This window comes from Kwoniella bestiolae, chromosome 1 (assembly GCF_000512585.2).
Source record: "Kwoniella bestiolae CBS 10118 chromosome 1, complete sequence".
NCBI lineage: Eukaryota > Fungi > Basidiomycota > Tremellomycetes > Tremellales > Cryptococcaceae > Kwoniella > Kwoniella bestiolae.
The window spans coordinates 5,454,484-5,479,880 of record NC_089241.1 but is presented as its reverse complement, the minus strand read 5'-3'; the positions used below and the strand labels follow the sequence as shown (position 1 = coordinate 5,479,880).

At 46.2% G+C, this 25,397-nt stretch overlaps 8 protein-coding genes across 8 annotated transcripts; 2 read left to right on the top strand and 6 right to left on the bottom strand.

Annotated features, from left to right (window-relative positions):
- Window positions 1-103: 103 nt before the first annotated feature.
- Window positions 104-2,880, bottom strand: I302_102064 (uncharacterized protein; the record flags this gene model as incomplete). The annotated part of the gene is made up of 9 exons (XM_019187445.1): window positions 104-220; window positions 302-660; window positions 799-1,101; window positions 1,182-1,413; window positions 1,488-1,599; window positions 1,677-1,742; window positions 1,879-1,944; window positions 2,061-2,491; window positions 2,584-2,880. 9 exons carry the CDS (start codon window positions 2,878-2,880, stop codon window positions 104-106), a joined length of 1,983 nt encoding a protein of 660 aa, XP_019050323.1.
- Window positions 2,881-3,201: 321 nt separating this feature from the next.
- Window positions 3,202-5,434, bottom strand: I302_102063 (uncharacterized protein; the record flags this gene model as incomplete). Its single annotated transcript, XM_019187444.1, has 9 exons — window positions 3,202-3,261; window positions 3,404-3,544; window positions 3,611-3,682; window positions 3,807-4,107; window positions 4,310-4,539; window positions 4,686-4,826; window positions 4,983-5,043; window positions 5,102-5,117; window positions 5,200-5,434. The coding sequence occupies 9 exons, from the start codon at window positions 5,432-5,434 to the stop codon at window positions 3,202-3,204; spliced, it is 1,257 nt and encodes a 418-aa protein (XP_019050322.1).
- Window positions 5,435-5,953: 519 nt separating this feature from the next.
- On the bottom strand, window positions 5,954-6,485 carry I302_102062 (uncharacterized protein; the record flags this gene model as incomplete). Its single annotated transcript, XM_019187443.1, has 3 exons — window positions 5,954-6,013; window positions 6,202-6,327; window positions 6,468-6,485. 3 exons carry the CDS (start codon window positions 6,483-6,485, stop codon window positions 5,954-5,956), a joined length of 204 nt encoding a protein of 67 aa, XP_019050321.1.
- Window positions 6,486-7,395: 910 nt separating this feature from the next.
- On the top strand, window positions 7,396-10,586 carry I302_102061 (uncharacterized protein; the record flags this gene model as incomplete). Its single annotated transcript, XM_019187442.2, has 9 exons — window positions 7,396-7,419; window positions 7,654-8,188; window positions 8,299-8,495; window positions 8,560-9,288; window positions 9,383-9,510; window positions 9,576-9,677; window positions 9,862-10,144; window positions 10,273-10,473; window positions 10,557-10,586. 9 exons carry the CDS (start codon window positions 7,396-7,398, stop codon window positions 10,584-10,586), a joined length of 2,229 nt encoding a protein of 742 aa, XP_019050320.2.
- A 735-nt stretch (window positions 10,587-11,321) lies between these two features.
- I302_102060 (uncharacterized protein) lies at window positions 11,322-12,747 on the bottom strand (the record flags this gene model as incomplete). The annotated part of the gene is made up of 4 exons (XM_019187441.1): window positions 11,322-11,632; window positions 11,751-11,851; window positions 11,933-12,229; window positions 12,398-12,747. The coding sequence occupies 4 exons, from the start codon at window positions 12,745-12,747 to the stop codon at window positions 11,322-11,324; spliced, it is 1,059 nt and encodes a 352-aa protein (XP_019050319.1).
- A 669-nt stretch (window positions 12,748-13,416) lies between these two features.
- Window positions 13,417-17,781, bottom strand: I302_102059 (uncharacterized protein; the record flags this gene model as incomplete). The annotated part of the gene is made up of 14 exons (XM_019187440.2): window positions 13,417-13,526; window positions 13,620-13,749; window positions 13,835-14,428; window positions 14,498-14,660; window positions 14,722-15,106; window positions 15,180-15,512; window positions 15,573-15,969; window positions 16,024-16,238; window positions 16,298-16,622; window positions 16,677-16,785; window positions 16,846-17,038; window positions 17,100-17,269; window positions 17,357-17,498; window positions 17,748-17,781. 14 exons carry the CDS (start codon window positions 17,779-17,781, stop codon window positions 13,417-13,419), a joined length of 3,300 nt encoding a protein of 1,099 aa, XP_019050318.2.
- A 1,890-nt stretch (window positions 17,782-19,671) lies between these two features.
- On the bottom strand, window positions 19,672-21,619 carry I302_102058 (uncharacterized protein; the record flags this gene model as incomplete). Its single annotated transcript, XM_065869409.1, has 5 exons — window positions 19,672-19,940; window positions 20,118-20,834; window positions 20,908-20,943; window positions 21,002-21,149; window positions 21,290-21,619. The coding sequence occupies 5 exons, from the start codon at window positions 21,617-21,619 to the stop codon at window positions 19,672-19,674; spliced, it is 1,500 nt and encodes a 499-aa protein (XP_065725481.1).
- Window positions 21,620-22,084: 465 nt separating this feature from the next.
- On the top strand, window positions 22,085-25,358 carry I302_102057 (uncharacterized protein; the record flags this gene model as incomplete). The annotated part of the gene is made up of 21 exons (XM_019187438.2): window positions 22,085-22,099; window positions 22,184-22,237; window positions 22,304-22,316; window positions 22,388-22,544; window positions 22,649-22,883; window positions 22,969-23,182; window positions 23,252-23,273; window positions 23,327-23,412; window positions 23,473-23,492; window positions 23,550-23,585; window positions 23,649-23,819; window positions 23,883-23,909; window positions 23,970-24,004; window positions 24,056-24,082; window positions 24,138-24,168; window positions 24,228-24,310; window positions 24,414-24,608; window positions 24,669-24,695; window positions 24,754-24,801; window positions 24,895-25,152; window positions 25,232-25,358. 21 exons carry the CDS (start codon window positions 22,085-22,087, stop codon window positions 25,356-25,358), a joined length of 1,881 nt encoding a protein of 626 aa, XP_019050316.2.
- Window positions 25,359-25,397: the final 39 nt, after the last annotated feature.

Here is a 25,397-nt window from a genome sequence, read left to right as displayed (position 1 = left end):
GTGTGACGCAGTATATACAACAATAGGATAAGTATCAGGGGATTGTCCAACTTCTACGATACGATACAATGCAATGTGTGTCTATTCAGGTTCAACAAGGATCTCAAACTTGATCTTTCTCCAAATTCACCTCCTCTTTCCTATCCTCCTTCCCATCCGACTCTACTGCCTCCTGGCTGACAAACTCGATCAATTCAATCTTCCAAACCAGGATCTCTTGCTACCATCATACGATACAATCAAATCAGCCCAAACTCATTCTCAAATTCCCATATTTCCCCATCTCAGGAGAAAGACTCACCCTCTGCCATAACCCCCCACATGCCCCGGAAATACCAAGATACCATCCCTCCTCTCCCCCGTCTCCTCTTGCTTCTTGAGACTGCGCAAGTAGATCCACATCAATAACCTGCAACACCTCTCCATCGGGAGTATGTAAATACCCTCTAACCCTACGCGTCACTTTACTGTCTGGAGTAGAGGACGAAGAAGACCGGAAGATAACTTCCAGCTCATACTCCCTCCCATCAGATAAGAACGGTATACTACCTGGTTTTGTGCATTCCAGAGAATACCTATGATGAGCTTTGGGGGGTGAATGGAGGGATATGTGGGGTGTTGGTGGGTCTGAGGCATGGTCTTGCGTACGGTATGTGTCGACTATGTCACGATCATGAGATTGGAGACAAGGTCAATGGGGTTCATACATCATTAAGATGAGTGAGGTGAATGCGATAGTAGTGATCAGCATCGGGGGAAACAAGAAGGCAGATCTTCGTAGCAGAAACATATACTTACCCTCAATAGCAAAATCCCCCTCTCCGCCCAACCCATCATACCCCATCCCATACCCTCGTAATCCCACTGTATCCGGTGGCTCCCTCAAAAAGATTAGAGCTATCCCATCGGCCTCCCCACTCCTATCGGAAGTCAGCCTGAATTTGACCTTTGATCTGAAGTTTGATCGTAGCGGGATAGGATTCGGGTGGAATATAGCTGAAGTTTGGGATGGTCCGTCGGTGAGGAGGATACTTGAGGACTGAACTCGTGCATTGCCGAATTTGAGGAGTTGGTCATTCGATATCGATAGGGATTGGACGGCTGTCATCATTCCGACATTAGCTCTATATCGTTTCATCCTCGAAATGTATGTCCAGCCTGAAGGTGAACATAGCACTTACTCGAGTATCTAGGCAACTCCACTTTCCCCCCACCCAGCCCCAACTCATCCCGCATAGCTCGCCAGTCCTCCGGTCCACTGATCCTACCTCCCAGATCCATCTTTTCGCTCTCGGCCAGTCGACCTGCCTCATCAGCCATCCAGAGCGATTGGAGAGTATCCATCGCTTCCAGTCTTGTTCGCTCGGAGTGGGGGAGACGAAGACGGAGGGAGACTGTATGTGCGTATAGGGCCTGATATTTTATGGATATCAGACATGATCTTGATTTCATGGATATAAGTTGATAGGACAGAAAGAGATACCCACCCTCCTCAGATCCAGCTCTTTCCATCCTTTCGCTCTTCTTCGGTTTTTACATTCCTCCCAGTCGTCCACATATGCTCGGGTGACATCTTCTGCGCCGTACGGTCCGAATGCTCTATATGAGATCACAAATAGGTATAAGTAAGATGAACAGACAATGAGATGGTAGTCCAATGGATATGATGAACATACAAGCAAAAAGCCTGTTTCTTCCCCCACCCTCTGGCGTATAGCAGCGGTTTGTTGATAGCAGCTTCGCTAGAACCAGTGTGCATATAAGGCATGATCAGCTGAAGTCGCCCTTTTAAATCTGTCCAAGTACGAGCTTGCGTTCGTATCAACCTTTCTGAAGGATGAATACCTGAGTTCATACCATGTTATTAGAATAACTCACCACGGATCGACGTGTACCCAATGCTGTAAAGTGGGAGACCAATACTCGCACCATACGTGATCTTCGCTGTGGTCAAGTGTATCAGCTCGTCCAGCTCAAACTTTACCAGGGGCATTGAGATGGGATGAATTCCAACTGAAGGTATATTATCCCGACCATATTTGAAGAAGGGAAGAACGCACCTATTCCAGACATATCTACATTCCACTCCCCTAACCCTCGAAAAACAATAAAACAACTGTGCCCACTCCCCGCATCTCCCCTCTCTCGTTCTAATCAAAGCCTTGATTCTCCCATACCTACAAAACCTTCTTATCTCGCCACAATCCCCATCAACGCACTTATGCAGCTCAACTCTACCAGCCCCGTCGGCTCGTTCTGCGGGGCTTGGCTCCGAGCTGCCTATAGCTGAGGTCGGGCCATGACATTTGGGGCAGGGGATGGGATCGATCCATCTCATGTAGTCTTGCTTGAACCATTGAGCCAGTGCTAGGACTTCCGCGTCGATCTGGCCGAAGGGCTTGAATGGCGGGGTGGAGAGGAGAGAGGAGGTTTGGGAAGTGAGATTTGGGAGGAGGGATCGGAGTTCGTAGGGCGTTATATTTACGTGGGGCTGCCGTACGTTTGGACTGTCAGCTGCGTCTGGATTACACAGTCGAGTTGGGGGGTTCATATTGACCTGTGTGAGGGGTGTGGGAAACTTACATCCTCTTCCAAGCTCAGACTATGTACCTTCAACCCCCCCAAAGTACTCTCCAGTGAATCATCCGGTACCCTCCTCCCACCCCTTAACTTCCGTTCAATCTCCTCTCGATGGTTGGTATACAGTATAACCCATAGGCCAATCAGCCGAGTTATATCCCTGCGTGTAGGTGAATAGAATGAGGGTATCCTCGTGTATATACCTGTAGAGAGACAGGTGGAGATGTAGTTGATGAGGTGTTGGTGGAATGTCAGATCACGGGAGTAGGTGGGGTTGAGGGGTGGGAATTGGGTGGACATGGTGTGTATTGAGTGAAGCTGCTATATCATTGATTGTAGTGAGAACGATCTTCAGAGTCTAAGTGTGGAAGGATGCTTTGAGGGGAGTGAGGAGTGGTCGATACTGAGAGAATGATGCGAGCGTGGACTGATTCGTGCACAAAGGAGGGAAGAGAACAACGACAAACATGGCTTCGATTGACTTTTTGAATGACATGACGTATTTATTGTAATCGTAGGAGATGACCGAGATAAACCAAAGCGAGTAACCATAACAGACAATACTTGTATAGTAGATGATGGCCATCCTTCATTTGATTGCAAAGTATTATACTCTTGCGATCACTCAACAATCGTCTTGTAGGTCCTGGCAAGAGGTAACATGTGCATGCCGTTGATCCTCTAAGATATGATACAAGATCCACCCCATCCGAGAATCCACTATCCAACATCTCCTAATTCATGATTGTCTATCGTCTACTACCCTCATCATTCATCAGCTATACCGGTCTCGACGTACAATACAGCGAGAACATATACGCACTAATTCATCAGTCGTTTTTTTCGTTGGTGATTTGCTAGTCGTGGCTGAAAGAGGACCCAACCCCAGATATTCACATGAGAAAACACGTAATATCCTATTCCACCGGCGCAGGGCGGGCAACGAGAGGGCCGATGCGTCGTCCTGCGAGCGATAAAGACATGTTAAATCAAAGACTGTCTCCCACGGGAAACACAATCGTGCACTCACCGCTAGAGTATGCCATACTTTGGGGAACGGATTTGAAATCACGTGGAAGATGCTCACGCCGCGGTGTAGGAACTGTATATTAGACAATGTCAGAACAAGGGAGACTCTCATCCCGACGAACCAGCAGCATACGACGATCTCGTACTTGTTGCTTCGCATCGGATGACGAGAAGACACGTAGATAGAAAAAGCTCACAGGCAAATGATCATCCCCAATCCCACCCCTCATCCTCATATCCCCAAACCACTCTTTCTCACCCTTCTCCACCTCAACAAGACCCTCGTGCTGTAATCTCTCATCCGCAGATTTCATCTTAGCATGCAACCAGTCTGTTTCTCTAAAGTAACTGTATATCATCGAGTGCTTGTTTCCTAGTAAGTCGAGTAGTACTAGGTGGTCGATTGTGTTGAGCACTGAGGGGGATGGGGATAATCTGCGTTTGTTCAGGGGATGAGAGGATGGGAGAAAGGTGTTTTGCCAGAGTTCTGCTAGGTGTCTATGAGGGGTTGAAGAATCAGCATGAACCCAATGTCTCTCGTTCTTGACCAATACATTCGCCGAAGCTTGATTATCTCATTGGAAGCATGGCCTCCAACACCTCTTAGCTTGTCAGGTTCCACCCCGAACCTGCGAGTATCGACTCGACCGACCGCATCTGCCAGACAAAGCAGGGGTTCCAACACGATAGGTAAACTCACCGAGCTCCATAGATACTATCAGTAGCCGTCCAATCCCTGAACGCCTCCTCCCCATCGAACAACACAAACTGAATCGTCGTTTCCGCTACCTCCTCCTCGTCGAAATCCCTCTTCAGTATCCCCCGACCACTATCCACCCGTCCTTTCCGCTGATTGAGGAGGGGAGTGAGGAATTCCGCAAGATCAAGGATCATAGAGACCGGTGCGGCTGAGTCTGTGGCTCCTATGAACTGTGTTTGGGGAGTCAGCGTGATGTGTGTATTGGTATGAAGAGTAGGAGAGATCAAGAAGGAGAGCTGGTTGTTATGGCTGTTGAATGCTTTTGTATTCTGAAGGCAGGAAGAGGAAGGTCCATATGAGGAATATCACTACCCACCTGATTAGCTGGGAAGTCGGGAAACCACTTTGAATCGAAATGCGCTGCGATAATGATTTTCCTGGGCGCTGATGGGTCGAACGTGTATATGAGATTTTGGAAATCTATATCTCCTATTGGTGTCGTTCCTCGAAAAGGGGTCTGTAAGGGGGGAGGGGAATCAGCGTACAGTATAGACGGAAAGATTCTGTTGTGCACAGGTGGATATGAATGTATGAATGGTGAGGGAGGAGACCATTTGGTATATTTTCTTCAGGATAGAATAAACGTGAATAGATGTAGACCGATACTACTTACCTTCTCCTCGTGCCATCCTAGATTCGTAAATACCGATGAAATATAATTCTGCACGAGTGTACTGTGGTTCATGAACCACGTTAGCGACAATTGCCGTCACTTCTGCATCGTGCACTCACTTATTCTGAGATCCAGCTATACCCAAGTCAAGTCCTAATATCAGCTTCATCACCCTTGACTTTTGAGCTCAACTGAGAATTGAGAGCAGTTCACTCACACGCTCTAGGAATTAACAGCTTCCCCAGATGTCCCTCATCCACGCCATTCCACTGCGGTGGATCCAGATTCACCAGCTTCGTTATATCCTCGTTGGAGAGTGTATGAAAATCCCTTTTCTGGTATGAACTTTCATCGCGTGTCTGACGTGCTGTGATGAGGGTGAGACATGAGACGAACACGAAGAGGAGGAGGAGGAGAGAGGGAGGGGAGGACGGTATGCGTATTCGAGACATCATATCATTGCTTGTGTTGCTGTTCTTGGTCGAGAGTGAATATGGATGGTCGCACGGCTAGAGTTGTCGTGCACGCGGGTTTTGACGTTCCAGTCTACAAGCCAACTTTGAGAGATTATACGTTGGAGGTTGGTTGTTTCTTATGATACAAGGTAGAATGTGGATGGAGGATTGACGGAATTAACGTGGACTTATGAGTGGACGTGTCAAGTGGAGAGGATGTTTTGGCTTGGCAACAGTATGCTAGCCCCTATTTATCCGACAAGACCATACAGCAAGCTCAAACTTTCACTTGGAATGACCCGGATCTATCTATATGATGCTTGCTACGACGATACTCGCATATGTACATTGCACGAGTGGATACGAAATCACCGCATGCCAGGAATGAGAAGGTCAAATGCATGTTTTTTGAATACATTGTATATTCCCTCAAAAGATGAGATCCCGACACACAACTCCCCAATCTATATGATATCCGTCTCCTTCTCCTTCCCTTGCTCCTACTCCACCTGATATCTACTCTTCATCGGCATCACCAGCTTGGATGTACTTTGATCGGATGTCTTTCCATTGTTTCTGCGAGGAGGGTGATGGAGGATTAGCATTTTCCCATCTAAAATTCCACCATAAAAGGCTATCTCCCTTCTATCATCCTTCTTCTACGTTCAACATCCATCATCCTACTCTCCACCCTCCACCCGGGAATGCAACATCCCCACCATCCAATGTCTATTCATACCAAGATCAGATGAACTCCTACTCACCCCCCTGTTGTGGTAATCCCACCAACCGGTCGTAGCGAGATCGAACGAGATTGAGAAAGCGAAAGCACCGACGAAACAGGTAGCTACGAAGGCCGAGTTTCTCTTGAAGAATGTTCGGTAGATGAGCTGTGTATTGTATTATGATAGATGATAGTATCGAAAGTGAAGGGAATGGAGAAGATCGGAAGGTAAGATGAAAAACGGGACGATAGTCAGCATATCATTCCTGTGGTTTAAGAGCAAGTGTATGTGTTCAGTCTACGCACATCGTGTACTCCTGCCATCTTGGTTGATCTTCTGGGGGTTAAATTCGAGGGTATAAGGATGATGAGGGAGAATGAAGGTGTGTTGTAGATTAGATGTGGTTGATGATGTTGGCTGTTCAATTCCGACTCTCAACCAATAGGTTAATTATTTGTATGATAAATGATTGGTGCGGATAATAAGTGAGGGTGATATTTATGTTACTGCAATGAGAATGAGGGTGCCACATTGGTAGGATGGTATTGGTAATGGTGATTCCTGTTAAACACCCCTGTATAATCGATATAATAATAATCGATATACCCCGCACATATAACATACTCTCACTGGTGCTTACAGCATAACACATACAATACACATACAATACACACCAGCGTATCACCACCACCTGTCACCCAACTTACTACTGACAGCTCACCATTCATTCAGTTCACTCATTAGCATACCACACCACACACACACATTCATAGACAACACCCTATCATACCATCAACGAATCAACAGCAAGGTGGTCCAGAAGCATACAACAGCGTGTCCTATCGACACCACACCAGTCGCAGTCACATTCACACTCGGACACCGCGTCGAGGGCGCTAGGATCACTTAGTACCAACTCGCACACACACACATACAACATCTCTCATCTCATTCACAGCTTGATCTCATCTCCCTAATACAGAAGGAGAGTATACAGCGACAGGGGATTACACTCCCACCTTCGCCATCACTTCTAATAAGTGGACTATCCGACTCATATCAGGCTGTAAAGAAACGAGATCGTCCAAAATACCTTTACACCCACCCACCCCTTGCGCCCTTTGTCTACTCTTCTCCAATATCAATAACACAGATAGATCCAACGATCGACCTGACCTGATTATCCAACATCAAGACGCGTAGAAACAGGACAGAGATAATATACATGTCAAGATGAAGGGATTAAAGAAAGCAATGGTGAGTAACAGTGACATCATTTACATGTGGATGAATGGGGAAGGAAAGGAGATAAATGGACGGATGGATGGATGGAAATCTCTCAAAGGCATAATAACAATCTACCTATCGCTCCCACGTTGACTTGGCTCAATGAGACGGACTCAACCACTCTCAATCCACCATATCTCTTACGATGTCCCATTGGAAGAATCATTGACCATGCTGATGCCCTGTCTTTGCTGTTCACCGCAGAATCTTTCCCGGACCAAATCCGGCGAAAAACAATCCAAATCGCCTCAACCTCCCAATAGCGGTAAACCCCAACCAGCAGTACCCATCAACTCCAACTCCCCCGGACCATCTTCCCCATCCCTCCAATCGCCTGCTCGTCAGGGAGGAGGCAACACCTATGCAGGAGGGGATCAACAGATGTTACAAGGCGGACCAGGAGCACCCTTGACACCAAGAAGATCACCTGTATCAGACAAGACTTCCCCTGCACCTCCCTTGGTAGTCATATCGGGTGCACCGCAACAGCCTCCAGTTAATACTGAGATGCCTCCTGATCCGATCCCTCATTCACCCCATGGAAGAGGGTTTGGTTCACCAGATAGATCTTTAGGTCCGGATGGTCAACCCACTCCTCCTAAAGCTGGACCGCTGAACAGGCTGAGAGGAGGTCCAAAAGACACGATTCCTATCTCGGGGAAGACTCCTAGGAAACAGCGAAGTAGTAGGTTTTACGTGACGGAGAAGGTGGATATCGAGAAGTTACCAAACTTTTCTGGTGAGTTATTCGAGTGATATCCACTTGTATATTTCCTCGTGAAATATCGGTACTGGGAGTTTTCAAGATTGAGTGAAGTATACTCGGCTAACGTCTCGGTGGACAAACAGACGTTCGACCTGAAGAGAGGAATGAGTTATTCGTGCAGAAACTCCAACAATGTCGCGTCGTATTCGACTTCAACGATGCGAGTAGCGAATTGAAGGGGAAGCAGGTCAAAGCGCAGACCTTGCATGAGATGTTGGAATACATCACAACGAGTAGAGGAGTCATCACCGAGCAGATCTACCCTGAAGTGGTTGGCATGGTGGGTCAAGTCAAATCTTTGTCCGTCGTTCAAATAACATAGCTGATTTCGTATCTCATTCCAGTTCGCCACCAACCTCTTCCGTTCGATCCCACCTCAAGTAAACCCCACAGGCGACGCATTCGACCCAGAGGAAGATGAACCTGTTCTCGAACTCGCCTGGCCCCACTTACAAATCGTCTACGAATTCTTCCTCCGATTCGTCGAAAGTCCAGATTTCAACACCAACGTCGGTAAGAAGTACATCGACCAATCGTTCGTCTTGGCCCTTCTGGAACTGTTCGATTCTGAGGATCCTAGGGAACGAGATTTCCTGAAAACTACCTTACATCGAATCTACGGGAAATTCCTCAACCTCCGAGCATTCATCAGACGATCGATCTCTCATGTGTTCTTCCAATTTGTCTATGAGACGGAGAGACATAACGGTATAGCAGAACTACTAGAAATCTTAGGATCAATCATCAACGGTTTTGCCCTTCCCTTGAAAGAGGAACACAAGACTTTCTTAACTCGCGCTCTCATCCCCTTACACAAGGCCAAATCTTTGGCGCTGTATCACCCCCAATTGGCTTACTGCGTGGTACAATTCCTGGAGAAGGATTCGACATTGACTGAAGAGGTTATTTTGGGGTTGTTGAGGTACTGGCCTAAAGTGAATTCACCTAAGGAAGTGATGTTTTTGAATGAGGTGGAAGAGATTTTGGATGTGATTGAACAGACCGAGTTTACGAAGATCATGCAACCGCTTTTCTTGCAGTTGTCAAGATGTATCAACTCGCCTCATTTCCAGGTGAGTGATTCACTCCTCTCCTACGACGTCTATCCCTTTTACGTATTCACAATTCCACTGGAGAAAGGGGTGCTGACTGTGGTAAATTCGATAGGTCGCCGAAAGAGCATTGTACTACTGGAACAACGAGTACATTGTCAACCTCATGGGAGAACATATAACTATCATCTTACCTATCGTATTCCCAGCTTTGTACCAGAATTCAAGATCGCATTGGAATAGGTATGTTCCGCATTTCATGGAATGATCAGGTCTAAACAAGCTGATGGGGAATAATCGATGTACAGGACCATCCATGGAATGGTATACAACGCTCTGAAGTTGTTCATGGAGATTAACAATGAGGTGTTTGAGGAGGTTCAAAGTAATTACAAGGCTCAGAGAAAGGCGTGAGTAGTGGTTCTAACCAAAAGCTGAAGCTTCCTCCTGTCTCTCACATCGCCCTATTCCCAATAAGGACTGATTTTCTAAATCAGCATCTCTCCCATTCCTTACTTTTCCACTCGACTTCAATACATGTTACCTGCTATCCGTCCTCTATACAACTCTGCTAACTCCCAAATCCCCTACTAGCGACGCCGAACGAGCCATCGAGCGATACGACGAATGGATCAAACTACGTGAACAGGCGATCGAGAATCATAAAGCGTCAGGATCGACCCAAGCTCTCCCCGCATCTCTGACTGAACCATTACCACCTCGACCTGAACCCTACGAGGATGAACCTATGGCGGACGTATCGGTAGATATGACTGCGAATGGATTCGACCCTTCTGAGAGCTTCACTCTGGATAGGTCTATAGGGGAGGAACATGTGCCTTTGGCTGATCCGGGAGTGGACCGTGCGCCGATGAGTGTGAGTATCTTCTCTCAAAAATAACACTTGTCGGTGTACTAGCAAGATCGTCAAAGTGGATTATGCTCTACACCTCACATGACCAATTGTGCGGAACATGAAACTGACTTGCCTTGTGATTGCATCAGCCCACGTCACCCGTAGGACTAGGTATACAAGGCCAACAAGGCCAAACGCCACTTAGCCCTTCACCCCTTGGAGGACCCATCGGTAATACCGGGTTGGGTGGTGGACCCAGTGCAGGTTCGAATGCAGGTGCAGCGGGTGGTCCGCATATAAGAAGGAAATCTGTACTACCTATGGATCCGGGAGTGATGAGGGATTTGCAGGTGAGTGTTGGGGTTATATACGACTTCCAATACCAGTAAAAGACGGTATGATGGTGAATGCTGACATGATGCGTTGATGATAGGCACACAAGTCGCTTGAAGGTCAACAATAATTGTGACCGTCGCGATGGGGTGTATAGAACGACGGGGCCCTTTTGAAACAAAAGAGATTCCTATTATTATTCACGTGTACATATGTTTAGTCTTTTTCTCATTCTTTTCCATTCTGCACATTGCTAGTTCCTCTGTTATCTGATATGATATACCCCATAAGATGTTTTCCTCCTTTTATACCCCTTTTTCCTATTTGGTCGACATTAGATAGATCGGTGAGAGTAGTTAGTGGTTATCAATGTAGCGATCGCGAGATGAGGTAGAAACGTGAAGAGGAGAGAGAAAGTTTGAAAAAAATCAGAATCAATGTAACATGTGTCCATCCCTTCTTTCTCTCACTCGTTCATTCTCTTCTCTTTGCTTTCCTCTTTAGAGTTGGTTGATTTGATATCTATATTATTGAGTATGAGTGAGAGATGAGAAAAACAACTTCATGAATAGTATTATGATCCATATTTGCGATGATCAATCTTAATCTCGGCCAGTTAGATGGGACATGATATCTGGGACTAAGCTGACTTGTATTTATACATCTAATGATACATATCTTACAGTATAGGAGTACATTCCCTTGATTCCTCTATTCTGCTTGGTTTACGAAATGCCATGATGAAGCCAGCACAAATTGAAAGCATACGGTATGATACGTTAATGTCGATTGATCGTTTAGTTTCAAATGGATCGGATCGAACCCATTCGAGTCTGTGAGTATTCCCTCGTATTGATCTAATCGATCATATCTCCCCCTCGTCACCTTCTTCATACCCCGCATCCCCATCCTCCCCATCATCAAACCTCTTCTTCCTCCCCACGATATAAATCATCTCCCCCCAAGGCCACGTATGTCTCCTCTTCCCAAACTCCCAATCCCACTCGTAGTCCTCTTTCGAACCATCATCTTGGTTTTCCAGCTGCAGCGTCAGACTGGCGAGGTTGGTCAGTCGTAGAATATGGGATATGGAACGAGTACGATAGACTGAGATTGAGCCGTCTATTAGGAGGGTGAGGGGGATTAGGGGGATAATGTAGGTGAAGAAGAGGATTGCTGATTCAGTTCAGGTCAGCTTGGTCGATGGGGTTTGAAGGTAGGACGGTGAGGAGATTATTCGTTATAGGAGATAGAGATAGGGACAGGATAGATCTAGGTATCGAGAAATACTCACCAATCGTAGGTCTAGTAAATGGTGTTAAAACCCACGACAAAGGTCCAAGCATAGCTATCATAAAGAGACTTCGTAAATTACATTGCTGCAATTCGAATATGCTATATCCCGACAAACAAAATTAGTATGATCAATGCTTATGGACATTGAGCATATGGTAGAGGAAGAACTCGACGACCCACCATATCCCCTCAGACCCCCTCATAGCATCCACCAACACGCTCCTCGCCGCCTCTTCATTGAAATGATGAAAACTCAGGAAAAACGTCCTTAAATGCCGTTCGTCCAGTATCCCGCCCATATTGCTCGAGGTGGCGTTGGTAGCGTCTACTGAATAGGGGATGTACGATATTGGATTTTGAGTTGAGCCAGCGGAAGAGGAAGAGGAGAGGAGGGGAGGACCGTAGGTTCGTTTCCATTGGTCTAGTGGGGGGTTTAGGTCTGAGAGGAGGAAGGGGACTGGGGATTTGCGGGATTTGCTATAAGGTAGGTAGATTAATGAGTAATGTCAGTCAAAGATCTTGTCTTATGGACCGAAATTCTATGTACTACTCAATCACGAGTGAGGTTCGAGATATGTGAAATGTATGGAAACTCGAGAAGAAGACAATGAAAGAAATCAGTCTTGAGCTGGAACACCAACTCACTTGATCCGCCTCTCAATCTTCCTAATAGGACCTCCAGCGCCCGAGCAAAAATCAATAACCTTTATAGGACTTGTCTTATCCCCACTCCCATTTCCATTGGCCACTCCATCACCATGTCCATGTCCATTCCCATTACCCATACTCTGCTCCCCCTCGTCCTCCTCGATCTCCCTGATCACCCTCTCCAGCACCTCCGCAGCAAGCTCATATGGCGCCTGCCACTGGAACGGCATGATCCGATTCAGCCACAGAAAAGTTAACATCTTCTGTACGCCCACTCGTACGCTCTCGGGACATGAGGGGTGGTCGGATATTTCCATGAGCCAGGGGCGGTTGTAAGGGAGTTTCATCGGTGGGGTTGGTGTTGGGCTGCTATGCTCAGGATGTATGATGTTTGTAATATGGATGACTTGATGTTTGAGTGGTATGTGCTGTTGATGTACTTTGAAGCGACGTTGATGTCCAGGTGCGAGTGTATAGCCTCCAGTCGGATTGACAATGTACAGATACAAACAACAATGAACATGGACATGATTTTTTGGATTCATGTCTCGGAATGTGTGTATGCGGTCATCTCAGCAGATTTACGGTAACTCTATCTAACAAAGTGCCCCATTCCGGCAAAGCAGAGATCACTGATCAGATGACATACGTACTACACAGCCACGTACCACTGCACACTTGCATACCTGCTATTGCCGCATACCATACACAACAGTCGTATGCACTCGATGCATGAGAAGAGGAAACACTACTACATCTTCTGGCTATCTGTATCTGTATCTGTACTTGTATCTGTATCTTATATAAGCGGGGCGAGAAAGTAAAAGAACATATCACACAACAAATCATCCCAAATATAACTTCTTTACTTATGTTAGGATGAACCCATATATCAATCGTATGAACAGATAAACAAAGACTAATACTAAAAAACCGACCTCGACATTGATTCTCTAGTTGTCTTGTACATCCCCGCTCTCCTTCTTGTTGAGTTGAGACTGACCCACAACCTGAACCTATCGCATCACTATACCCTTCTCGGCATTCACCTTGTTAGGTCTCTTATCAATATGATCCAATCCCAACGCATCGTCCGCAGCCCACTTGTGGTCGTACAGCACGTCGTCTGTGAATTGCACAAAAAAAAAACAAATTAGCAGTCGCTCTCTCTTTCCTTTCCTGTGCAACCAATTTAACCAATTCAACAGATGGTACTCACTGTCCTCCACCACAGAGGGTTGTTTGAATACCGTCGAAGTGACCAACGAGAACTTGTATTTCGCGAAATCCTTATCTGCCACTCCGATTCGTTCTTGTAATCTCACTTTAGTTTCTGAGAATGGCTCGCCCTAACCCCGCATACAAAGAATCAGCATCGGGCATATGAGCTACCATTTCAAGGCTATCATAATGTTTGTGATCGACCTGACTCACCTCCTTCAACACAAATTTACATGGCACACCATGTATCCTCGTCGGGTCCCTCGCATAATGGAACAGGTTCACCACCTTCTTCCCATCCATCAACGAATTAGCATTCACTTCCAACTCCTCCAACGGGATCTCCTCAGCATACAGCTCAGCAGGTTCAGTGAGGTTGCCAATCATCTCTGCAGAAGTGTATTCCCGCTGCGATCTTCCAGATTGGGAAATGTCAAATATCCTAATCTTCCCGCTGCCTCCAGGTTGGATCTTGACGGATTTGACGAGGTGTTCAGCAACATCCGCAAAAGTCGATGTCTTGGGTAACAAGAATGAATGTGTGGCTTCTTCCTTGTTGTGTCGTCCTGTCCATACTACTTTCAGAGATTTTTTGGTCTCCAGCTCGATGATACTTATATCTAGTAATTCGTAGTAAATTATTACATTCGGATGTTGGCTGTAATAATTCGTTTGGGTTATATCGGCCACACTCTGGTTTAATGATCTCTTGATTATAGCTTTGGGTGTACCGGATTGAGGGTTTGACGAGGTGAATCGGAGTTTCAGGGGATCATGTTTTAGGTAATCACCAACTCTATGCGCCATCTACAATCGCCAATGATAATCAGCATTTATCATCTCGGGACATAATGTTAAAGATCAAGTATGACTTACGATATCATAGGTCATCTTCTTGCTCAACATCAGATCGAAGTCAGGTGCTTTGCCCGTAGTATCCTCGTATCTCGATTTGAACTGTACCAGCACCCTGTTTTGCAGGAAATCGTAGAATTGAGGTACAGTGGAATATAACGATTGAGCTTCTAAATCCGCAACTCTACAATACATCATCAAAGTCAGTTGACCTGTCATCACTGTTATCATTCCCACCGACTCACTCTTTATCAGTCATATCAACCTGATAACATATGATATCACCGTCTTGAATCTCGTTCTGCTGATAGGTCTGCTTCATCTTCATTCCCTCAATCATACCAGCTTTGATCTCTTCATACAATTTTATAGGTGTCGAGCTTGGCCAACCCATCTTCTCTTGTATGACGCCCATCAAGTCACTAACTTTGTTGTTCTTGTTGACGAACACTTTACCTTGTCCCAGCAAGGTCTGTCGAGAACAGTCAAACCACTTCAGGAAGATCATGATAGGGGCGTTGTTTGGATCGGCATGGATAGCATTGAATTTGGCATGGTCGGGGTTGTAATCTAGGTACAATCGTAGGTCGGATGCTCGAGCAGCCATACTATTTCGGATGTGGTCCATCGCTGTATTGCGCAAAAACATATATTGTCAGCTGTTGATCTCTTGACGCTGTAGTGCATCCTTAAGCTAACTCACTCTGCGAATTCTCCGAATCATGAATAGGTACATCCGGTCTGACCGTCTTGTTCTGCCTATTCACCAACACCCAAAGCCTGAAATCCCTTTCTGATATCTTGAAGTAGTGCGCTATTCTCTGCTTGAAGGTATAGAACGTTTCAGTCTTGAGCACTCGGAATGTGGGGAGTTCAGTGGCAGGAAGGTTCTTATCGTCGAAGGAGGCGAGATCGAATCCTTGATGTCTTGAGAATATCTCATCGGTGATGACTTTAGCGGTAAGGTAAAGATGCTGTTCATCCTTCTCACGTCGTTTAGCCTCGAGTTGCTCTCGCTCAGCGTCCAGTCGTGCCTCTATATCATGAAAATCCTGTTAGTTGGCTATTTCGAACTCAAGCGGATATGTCAACTCACTAAGATGAGAAGGCGTGTCAGCCTCTGTGAAAGGCGCCAAGACAGTATCCAATTCAGTCTCTCGGACATACACCAACATATAAGCGTTGGTGAACTTCTTGAGTGTCCTAGCTTGTGTTCGTTGATGTGGAGGTATGAGACCATTGAGCATATCTCCTCCGTAGTTGTCCTCCAACACCTCTTTATCTGTTACTGGTGTCACACGATCATCATCGAATTTGAACCATCTTCCATCTTTTTCAGGTTTGATCAAAGCGAAGTAATGACCACCATGTAAATCACCAGAGTGTACAAGTACACCGTGTAACTTGTAGACATGTGATTGGGATCGATCGGCACCTTCTTCGAGGAACTCGGCGAGGTCAATCTCAAAGGGGAATTCATGTCGATCATTGATCTGTCATATACGTGTCAGCTGTAAGTTTTAGGCATCATAAGCGATCTAGCTCACCTTGACCAAAGCATCCTTCTCTATATCGTATTCGAATCGCCTCAACTGCATGTGTAATACCGGCGGAAGAGCCTTGAAGATCACACCCTTCTTGGCAGCTTGTAATCCATGCCCTTCGGCCATGTACTTGTTGTCCCCATCCAGCGTTTCTACAGATACATATTCACGGAAAGAGTCTCGAAGGTTTTTGATTCCCTTGATTGTCAATTGTATATCTACGAGGACGAAATGATTCATCAGCTGATCCATCATGGCACGCAAAAGGACAGCTTACCATAGAACTCCTCTATGACTGAACTTTCATAATCCACATCGATACATTTGATATAGTTCTTCATTGATCCCTTGAACAACCTGGGTATAGCACCTTCTGCTGGAGTACCTTTCATCTTGATTTCTAATTTGTCTTGTAGGATTCGCGAGAACTCTTGTACATCATGCTGCATGAATGAATCGAGCGATTTCCAACCGAACGATTTGGTCAATTCCGTTGTGCCGACGGGTTGATTCGATGTTTGTAGGTGGTAGAATACTCTCTGTAGCGCTAGAGCAAGGGATTCTGAGGGTATATCTCCTTCTGTCGGTATTTGGTATACAGCCTAAACGTGATAGCGTCAATTCTGCTCATGGAGCTAGGCAAAAATCGCACTCACCTTTCGGAAGTAGTTGGTACAGAACAGAGATTGTAACAAAGAGTTCATATAACAAGTAGCACCTTGATTCTTCAATCCGACATGTCCAGTCTCCTTCTTCGAGTCGTAACTGCACAAATGATGCTCATTAGTTGATGATGTGGAAGGAGACAGGGAAGCGTCAACTCACTTGACAAAGTTATGCCATAACACACCCGTTGGATCTTTCAACACTCTCACGAAAGCTGTGATCTCCACCTCATCATTTTCGATTGTCGGCCGCGTTTTCCCATTGGCAGTGTCGGCGGTGTACAACTTCCTCAGATCCACAAAACGCGTGAAACCCCAATCACATTCTTCAGCAACGAATCTGTGGTGTGCGTCTGCGGATCGATCGAGCAGTCAGTACGGGTTCTATCTAACCTTTGTCGGTGCACAACTCACGACTCGAAGTCTGAATGGTGGGATCCCAAGGATTCGAGATAGCCAAACAGAACTGAGCACAAGCATGCCATCCTTCAGGTGCTGTTTTCGGGTTCGCATAATCCAGATACACCGATACCATATCATTTGGTTGGCCATTGGCATTACCCTGTGGGAATAGTAAAATCCGCCTGCGCAAGGGATATCGTACAATTAGCTTGTGACTGCATCATTACGGCGGACATGATTGCTCATGGTTATGAAGTGTATTCACTCACCATTTGTGCCCACCACAGCTGAACTCTGGACCGACTATCCTCTTTGCTTGTTGACTCCAATGTTCGATACGCCATGTCTGAGCTTGGAAATCCTCGATCTCAAGTCCCAGGTCCGGCATCGCCTTTGCCGCGTAGGCTTCAACTGTGAGTTGGGGCGGTATGTGTCAGCACAAGATCAACTTGAGATGGATAGCAAGACGTGAAGATGAGGTGTGTTTGTGCGGCAGATGAGACAAGATATGAGATAAGGCATAGGTTGAATGAGGGGTGTAGTATCCTAATATTTGACATATGAATGGTGCGATGACTCTCCAAATCTCTCCTCGACGTGATCCTCTCGTGCCCGACAGAACCTCAGGATTCTTTCATGTAAAACGAGAGCCAGACTCACAGTCCTGTACATTTGGCAAATCCTCTACCTCCATAGGTGCCGGCCCATTCTCATCAATGATGATATCAGTGACGTCGTTCTGTTGCTGCTGTTTTGGGTGTAATGTGATTAATTAGCTATTTGTTCGACTTGCAGTATATCTGGTAGCAGTTGCTGGTAGTCTCTCGTGTCGTCAAGCTAGGTGAGAGTGATGAAATGCAGGATGACAGATGGACTAACCATGATGACACAGCTTTATGCGGCAAACGTTTAAGCGGAGGTAGGTGGTGATGGTGGATGAGCGTGATTTCTTGCCAGTTGTGATGATGCAGTATTTGTCTGGTGGAGTGAGGTGGATGGTAAGATGGCAAGCACTACTGCTGGGTATATGTTGTGGGTGTGATGACTATGGTCTTGTACTGATGTATGAGTGATGAGACGTGATTTAATAATCTAGTCCAGTCATATCACCTTAATCTATATTCGGCCATATGCTCAACACTCACAATCATCATCGTCAGCGGTGACAGGGCTAACTCACTCATAAGCAAAGCACAGCGGAGATAACCGGTATTTATTCATTGTGGCACTCACATCCACACCAAATTCACTCACTTCGAAAATTCTACATAAATACCTCGACCTCCTTCACATTCATCTTCCTCTTATTCTTCTTTCTCTCATTCACTTACAATTCATTATATCGATCGACATGCATCATCATATCTCATACCAACCCTCCTCCTTCTCCTTTTTCTGCCCACCCCCCACCACCCAAACCCGCGGTTCTTAGATCCACCTCCAGGAAAGAACGTCCCCCTAGATTCCTCTTACCCTCTCCATCGGGCAGAGGGTAATTGATTGAATTGGGTTTATACGGTTCTTTCACCTGCTCTACCAGGCAGTGTTATTGGTCGTTGTATGAGTCAACCCGTGGAATAGTCAATACCTTTTCTTTTGCCTACCCCCCGTTCTGGGGAGTGGGTGGAAGGCTGATCCGGTCGTTTTGACGGGGTTGGAGAGGTTGCTTTTGGGTGGTTTATTGTTATGTCGGGCTGTGTTTTATTGGCCAGGTCGACGGTTTCACGCTTTAGCAGAAATTTTTTCAATAGTATCAAAAACAACTTTGGTATTGTACAAAATGTGAGTCACCTCCCAACCTCTTCCTTGATTAATCTGCCAATCACTCAACCCATCCTCACCCTCGAACTACTATTTATGATGAAAAAAACTTTCCTAATCGTATTCACACTGTGCTATCTTTTCTTGATCGTCAAGACATGCGCGTAAACATTTTACAACGGTATCTGATCTATCTCTCTACATTCTCCATCTAAATTTTCAAATCTCGAATTACGGATGTTGAATCTGAGCTGACCTGATTCATAGTTTTCATACTAGTTGTCTATCCGATGCATCTGTTCGTCCTTACCAACGGCTCAATGATCCGATAGCAACACCTCGTCAGCAGTGATTCGTCCTAATTTTTTTCTGCTCTGTTGTTGTCCATCTCTCATCTTACGATCTCCTACTTTACCTCTCTTTCCCATTCATCTGTATAATACCACTCACACCCCATCACTGAAAGGTTCTCGTTCTTATACAATCACAACGAGCGCTCTCAAATATGGGGAAAGATTAAACCCCACTTCGTCTCATGGATTTCGACTTTATTCTTTGGCTTTTTCAAGCCGTGGATCGGGTCGATTGAAGAGGCAAGGATATATCGTCGTATGGTATCATATATGTGTAAATGATAAAATGCACTTGAATAAACAGCTCATTGTTACTGGATACGTAGTGTGTCGTTCCTTATGTTCGTTGCATCGTGTATCAGGGATCATACCTAACACTAATGCCCATAATATTTTATATACACAAATAATCCCCACACTTTCATCCGAACGACCTCATCAGAATACATGAGAACAAAGCAAAGCCGAAGCTAAACCGTACAAACCTTCAAACTAGCCTCAACCCCCTGCCTAAACCCATGCTCCCACTCCCAAGCAGCCTTCCCCAACTTCTTATGCGCACCGCTCTCAAACTCAATTTTCCTCTTCTTCATCCACTGATCTGTGAATCCCAGCTTACTGGGTCCAGAGGGATGAGAGAGGAAGAGGAGGGAATCGTCCCATCCTTGTGAGAAGCCTGGGGCGAATACTGTTGGATCGGGGGATCCGCCGTGCGAGGACCAGTAGGACGTGTGGGCGTCTGTGTGTGTGTGGGTTAGCTCGAGATCTCGTTTCTGGAAGATTGAGAAGTTATGCTTTGGGGATGATGATGATCTCGGTGGGTTGACACTCGAACCGGTACCAAAATAAAGATTAATAGCGAGAAGGAGATGAATGATCAAGAAGCAGAGAGGTAACGAAGCAAGACTCGACCCACCATAAGCCCCCTTTATCTCCCCATCCTTAACTCCCACGGGCGGTTCACCCCTATACCTCTTCCCCCCTACCCACTGCGGTAAAATCTCCGCCCTACCCGCATCTTTGGCAGACCACCCGGCATCCCACCCATCCTGCTTCTTGTACGTCCAGAACCAGTACCCCGCCGTCTTCTCCTCGAACAACTCCAACTGGGCCTTCACAAATTCCCTCCGATGAGCGTCTTTTTGGGTATCAGGTATATTCGGTGGGAAGCTTCGTGGGTCCAACGAGCCAGACCATTCCCCAGTTACGATATTCCCTTTGGCAGCATCACTTTGTCCGCTGAAAGATCTCCTGAAGCCTGATCGGATCTCGTTTGCGTGGGCATACCCATCCTTCTGACGATCTTGTTCTGTAAAACATCTATACAAATGATGATCTAACACCACAAAGTCGTCTCTTGCTCCGACGAAACCGGCGTAATGCTGAGTATCCCATGCGTCTGATATATATAATGGAAAATCGGATGGAACGATCCCTCGGATTTCGGCAATGATGGAATGATACCATCCCTGTAATTTCGAGTTGTTTGCAGGTTCGTTGAGCAGTTCCAATCCCACTACATGGGGAATACGGGATAATTCGGATGCGAGGAATCGAAGAGCGAGGGAGGTAGATGCGAGATTGGAGTGCTTGTCCCAGAATCCTATCTTGCCTTTAGAGAGGCCCGAGTGGGCTATGTAGATGATCAGAATTAGGTTAGCCAAGTTGATTGCGTGAGGGGTTCAGGTTGGGAAAAAGAAACTTGCCATCGGCATTTTGCGCCCCTGCTGCGGCGTGTAGGTCTGCGGCGGACGATATGTCAGCTCGTGGTATCGTTACGTTGGATGACCGCCAGCTAACCTATCAATACGCCCAGACCAAAGTATCCTGCCATCTCGATAGCCTGTTTGATCCTCCCCCAAGCACCTTCGAAGATGTGGTGGTATGGCTCGAATTCTGTACCTTTGAGTACTTCCGGTAATGGTCCACAGAGGTGGTAGTAAGAGATCTACAGCAATTATTGAGTCAGTAAGGATGTCTAATAACGGATATAGCACATTGGTAACCCATGAGACGATCGATACGACAGGTGCAGAGAAAGAGGTTTTCACAATGACATGATATGATTTATATATAAACCAAACCCACAGGTATCCTAACAGAATTAAACCCCCTCTCCTTAATCCACCTCCAATCCCCCTCGTTCATCCACGTATCCCAATGTTCCTCCAATACCTTCTTCGCATCTTTCCCAGAAGCAACATCAAAATCGCTCTGTCCAGGTTGAGCTGCATTCCTAAAAGGGTGAGAGGCGATCCATCGTTCCAAGGTGAACCATGAACCCAGATTCACTCCTCTCTGATACCTGTATCGAAATACTGCGTTTGGTCCTAGTGGGGTGGGGTGGGTTGAAGAGGGGAAATCGTATGAAGGGGAGGGGGATTGGAATTGGTCTTTTAGCTTGTTGAGGATGCCCATGGCGATGATCTTGTGTGGCGTGCTGTTGTGTGCTGGATGTTCTGGATATATGATTGGATATATATACAGGGCGGGATAGGTGGTATGTCAACTTGAGAATATATATCCTTTGAGCTTCATCTTCATCATCTTCTCATTGCCAAGTACACACACATATTCACATTCCGCAATCAACCGGACAGCTTTTTGAAGCAACGCACAGATCTCATCACCATTACGTCAGACATCAGACATCATGATCGTGCCTGGCATTCCCACATGGGATAACGGTAAGCGGCTTCACTTCGCTCAACGTCATCCTGCAGGTAAGCAAGTGAGAGAAATAAACCCACGAAAGGTGTTTGCAGTATTGATTGGATTGGAATGGATATTCGTACGTCCATCTAGATATATCAGTCAACTGATCTCCCTTCACTCAACACTACCTTTTGATAGCTCAACAAAGAGGGCCATATCGAGTTCAAAATGGGTGACGCTCTTGTAAGTCACATCATTCCTCTGCTTTCACTGCTCTCAGTGATTTCTCTGCTCTTACCGACCCTGACATACTAACCCACCATGCAGGCTGTAGAAGACCAGCGATCAATTCTCAGCGTGAGGTCAATAGTACCAGAGCCAGTGAGTATAGCAATTTGCATACATATGACGTATACACAGCTCACCGAAATGCAATTCTACCTGCAGGACTCAGTCACAAGTCAGTAAAGCTGTCCATCAAGATGGTACCCACAAGTGCCAATCGCTAACACCCACTTTGAACTCCCTTAGAGCTCGTCAAACGATGCCGAGCATTGATCTTGAAACTCTTACCAGTCGAGGTGGAGCTGTCCCAGATTTCAGATGCAACGAGTAGTATAATTACCCCCGAGGTAATCGAGGCATTCGCAAAAGCAGGTGGTGATTTTGGTGAATCCGTGCCATTCTGGTGAGTCTCACCCCTTTCTCATCGCTTGCTATGCCCCTCAACTCACGGAACAGGGAGTGAGTATCATATATACTAGGTACTGATGGATACTTCGGACCACACAGCCTCCTTCGAGCCAAAGCAACATTTATGAAAGAAGCATACGCCAATCCAGCAGATTACGATGAGAACCTCTGTCGAGCTACCGCAGCGGAATGTTTGGCTAGGAGGATCGTACATAATTTGCCTGTTGATAGGTTGGAGTCTGTCATGAGTACTAGGTACAGATACAAGGAAGGCGATGGGGATGATTCTGCGCCGGTTAGTGCGCTGGAGACTGCTATTGACCAACATTGTACGGTGAGTGGTAGTATCGGGTTCCCATTGATACCGACATCAGTGGTTCTTCTTCTCATCATTGTGCTGACTCTTCCACTTCTCGCAGATCTTCCTCTCCTCATCTGAAGCTCAACATGTAGTCAACTCCCTATGGAAAGGAGACTGGGTACAAAGGAACAACGAGAATATGGATATCGACTATGTCCCATACGAACGGACCGAATCAAATAGTTTCTGGGATCATCTCAACCCCGAGAGACTGAGCGTACCGAGATATCAGAGTTTCTTCAGAATCATAGTCTGGTTTGTGTTTTTATACGGTAGGTTGTACCTGACTCGCAAGCTTATCCGTGGGGAGTGACAAGCTGATCTCACCGTCTTCTGCATAGTCTACTCCCAGAGTGTACAAAGGTAAATCTTATCACCGGGTTCCGGAACATAGTATGCTGACCGTTGTGCCATAGTCCCCTTGATACTCTTGACCCATCTAGGAATTGGGATTGGGCAGAGGTGGTCTTATATATCATGGCGGTATCTTTCTTGCTCGAAGGTGAGCATTCCGTAGTACAACACAATGTGGAGTTGACTGACAGAATCTGACGTCACACAGAGGTTGTGAAGATGTTCAAGGTAAGTTCAGACTGCTCACACTCATCGAGATGGAGCTGATGTATTTGGCACATCAAGATCGTCAGGATTGCCAACAGACCTCTAGCTACTATTGTAAGTGTTCGCCAATGAGACCACAATGAGGTGGATATGCTGACGTTGCTGGACTGCGTGCAGGGCTTCTGGACAGTCGTCAACTTCCTTACAGACGGTTTACTTCTCTCGGCATTTGGGTTGAGAGTAGCTGGATTGTCTTTGGACAGCAGTAAAGACGAACAGGCTTCATTGTTGCATTTCAGAAGTTTCCAAGTCCTGGCTTGTGTTGCTCCGTTGATTTGGATGAAATTGGTATGTGATCAGCTATCATGTCATGTACAAATCTGGACGGAGAAGCTGATGAGATAATAATAGTTGACCGTCTTTGATGGGTATAAAACGGTGCGTATTGCGAACATCCTGTGTACGTGGTTCATTTGCTGATGATGGATTGCATGGTAGGTCGGGTCATTGCAAGTGGTAGTTACTCGAATGCTGTGAGTCATCTCATCTAGCTGAAAGCATTGTAGTACTGACTCTTTGCTTAGACGAGAATCGACGATCTTCTTCATCCTGTAAGCAGAATCATAATCTCATATGTGTATATGTATCTTGCTAATATACCCCAAGACTCGGTATCATGGCTGTCGGCTTTGTTCAGGTGAGCTGGTGTATCCTGTAGCGTGAGAAACTCATTTCGCTGATGAAATCGTCGTATAGTCGATGTATGCCCTCGATGCAGCGGATGGTGAAACAGGTGGAGCAGCCATAGTAGTAAACAACCTGATCCAAGCGTTACTGGGGTGAGTGGATGCTACATGATGGGTCCATGTCCTGAACTCTCTTCCTGGATGACTATCGCTGGTACGGGAAGAATTTGCTCACTTACCTTTTCTTCCCCCATAGCTCGCCCGACTTCGACTCACCCACTGAACGGTTCGGCTACCCCTTCGGCCTGATCATCTTCTACGGCTGGAACTTTGTAGCTACCATCATTCTCGTCAATGTCCTTATCGCCCTATTTGGCTCAGCCTATCAAGATGTTACGGATAATGAGACCGACGAGTATCTTGTGTTCTTCGCGCACAAGACTATCGATCTGTAAGTAATCTGACAATTTGTTGTCTCGAGGCTGATCAACCCTGACATGTCGTGATGTAGGATTCGAGCTCCCGACTCTTACGTCTAGTAAGTTCAGCTGTAAATAGCTGGTTATATGCGCACGCAAGCTGACTGTCCGGTGTAGTATCGCTCCCTTCAACCTGATTGAAGCTGTATTGATAGCCCCACTTGAGTGAGTATAACATTCCGTAGCCTGGTCACACCCTCACCTCGCCAGTAACCAAGGCTTAGGTGGTATAGATGCTGATAAATTTTACGACTTTAGATGGATCCTTCCCAAACAATGGTACATCAACCTAAACCGATACGTCATGTCCACCCTATTCTTCATCCCTCTCACCCTGATCGCACTATTCGAATCCCAAGTATCGCACTCCCGCTCACAAAGGCTCAGAGCGTATTTCTCGGGCCCCCCACCTGATGAAGAGGATGATCCGAAGATCAACGATCCGACTGTGGAAGATGAGTCGGAGGGAGTGATAAGTAAATACAAGTTTGATGATTTGGTGAAGGCTTTCCCCAAGTGAGTATTGCCCATCGTTTGAGTTATAGAATAAGGTTATAGAATAGGGGTCGTATGCTGATAAGTGATTGTGCGATAGTACCGCTTTGACTGAGGGTGCGTTGGTGCAAAAGGAAATTAGGAGTTTGAAGAAGCAGTTGGAGAGTTTGGAGAAGATGGTGGAGAAGAGTAACGGTGGGAATGGGAATCACAGTAAGGAGAAGTAGAAGGTAGGAACAGTCGGAGATGCTTTATGCGGATGAGAG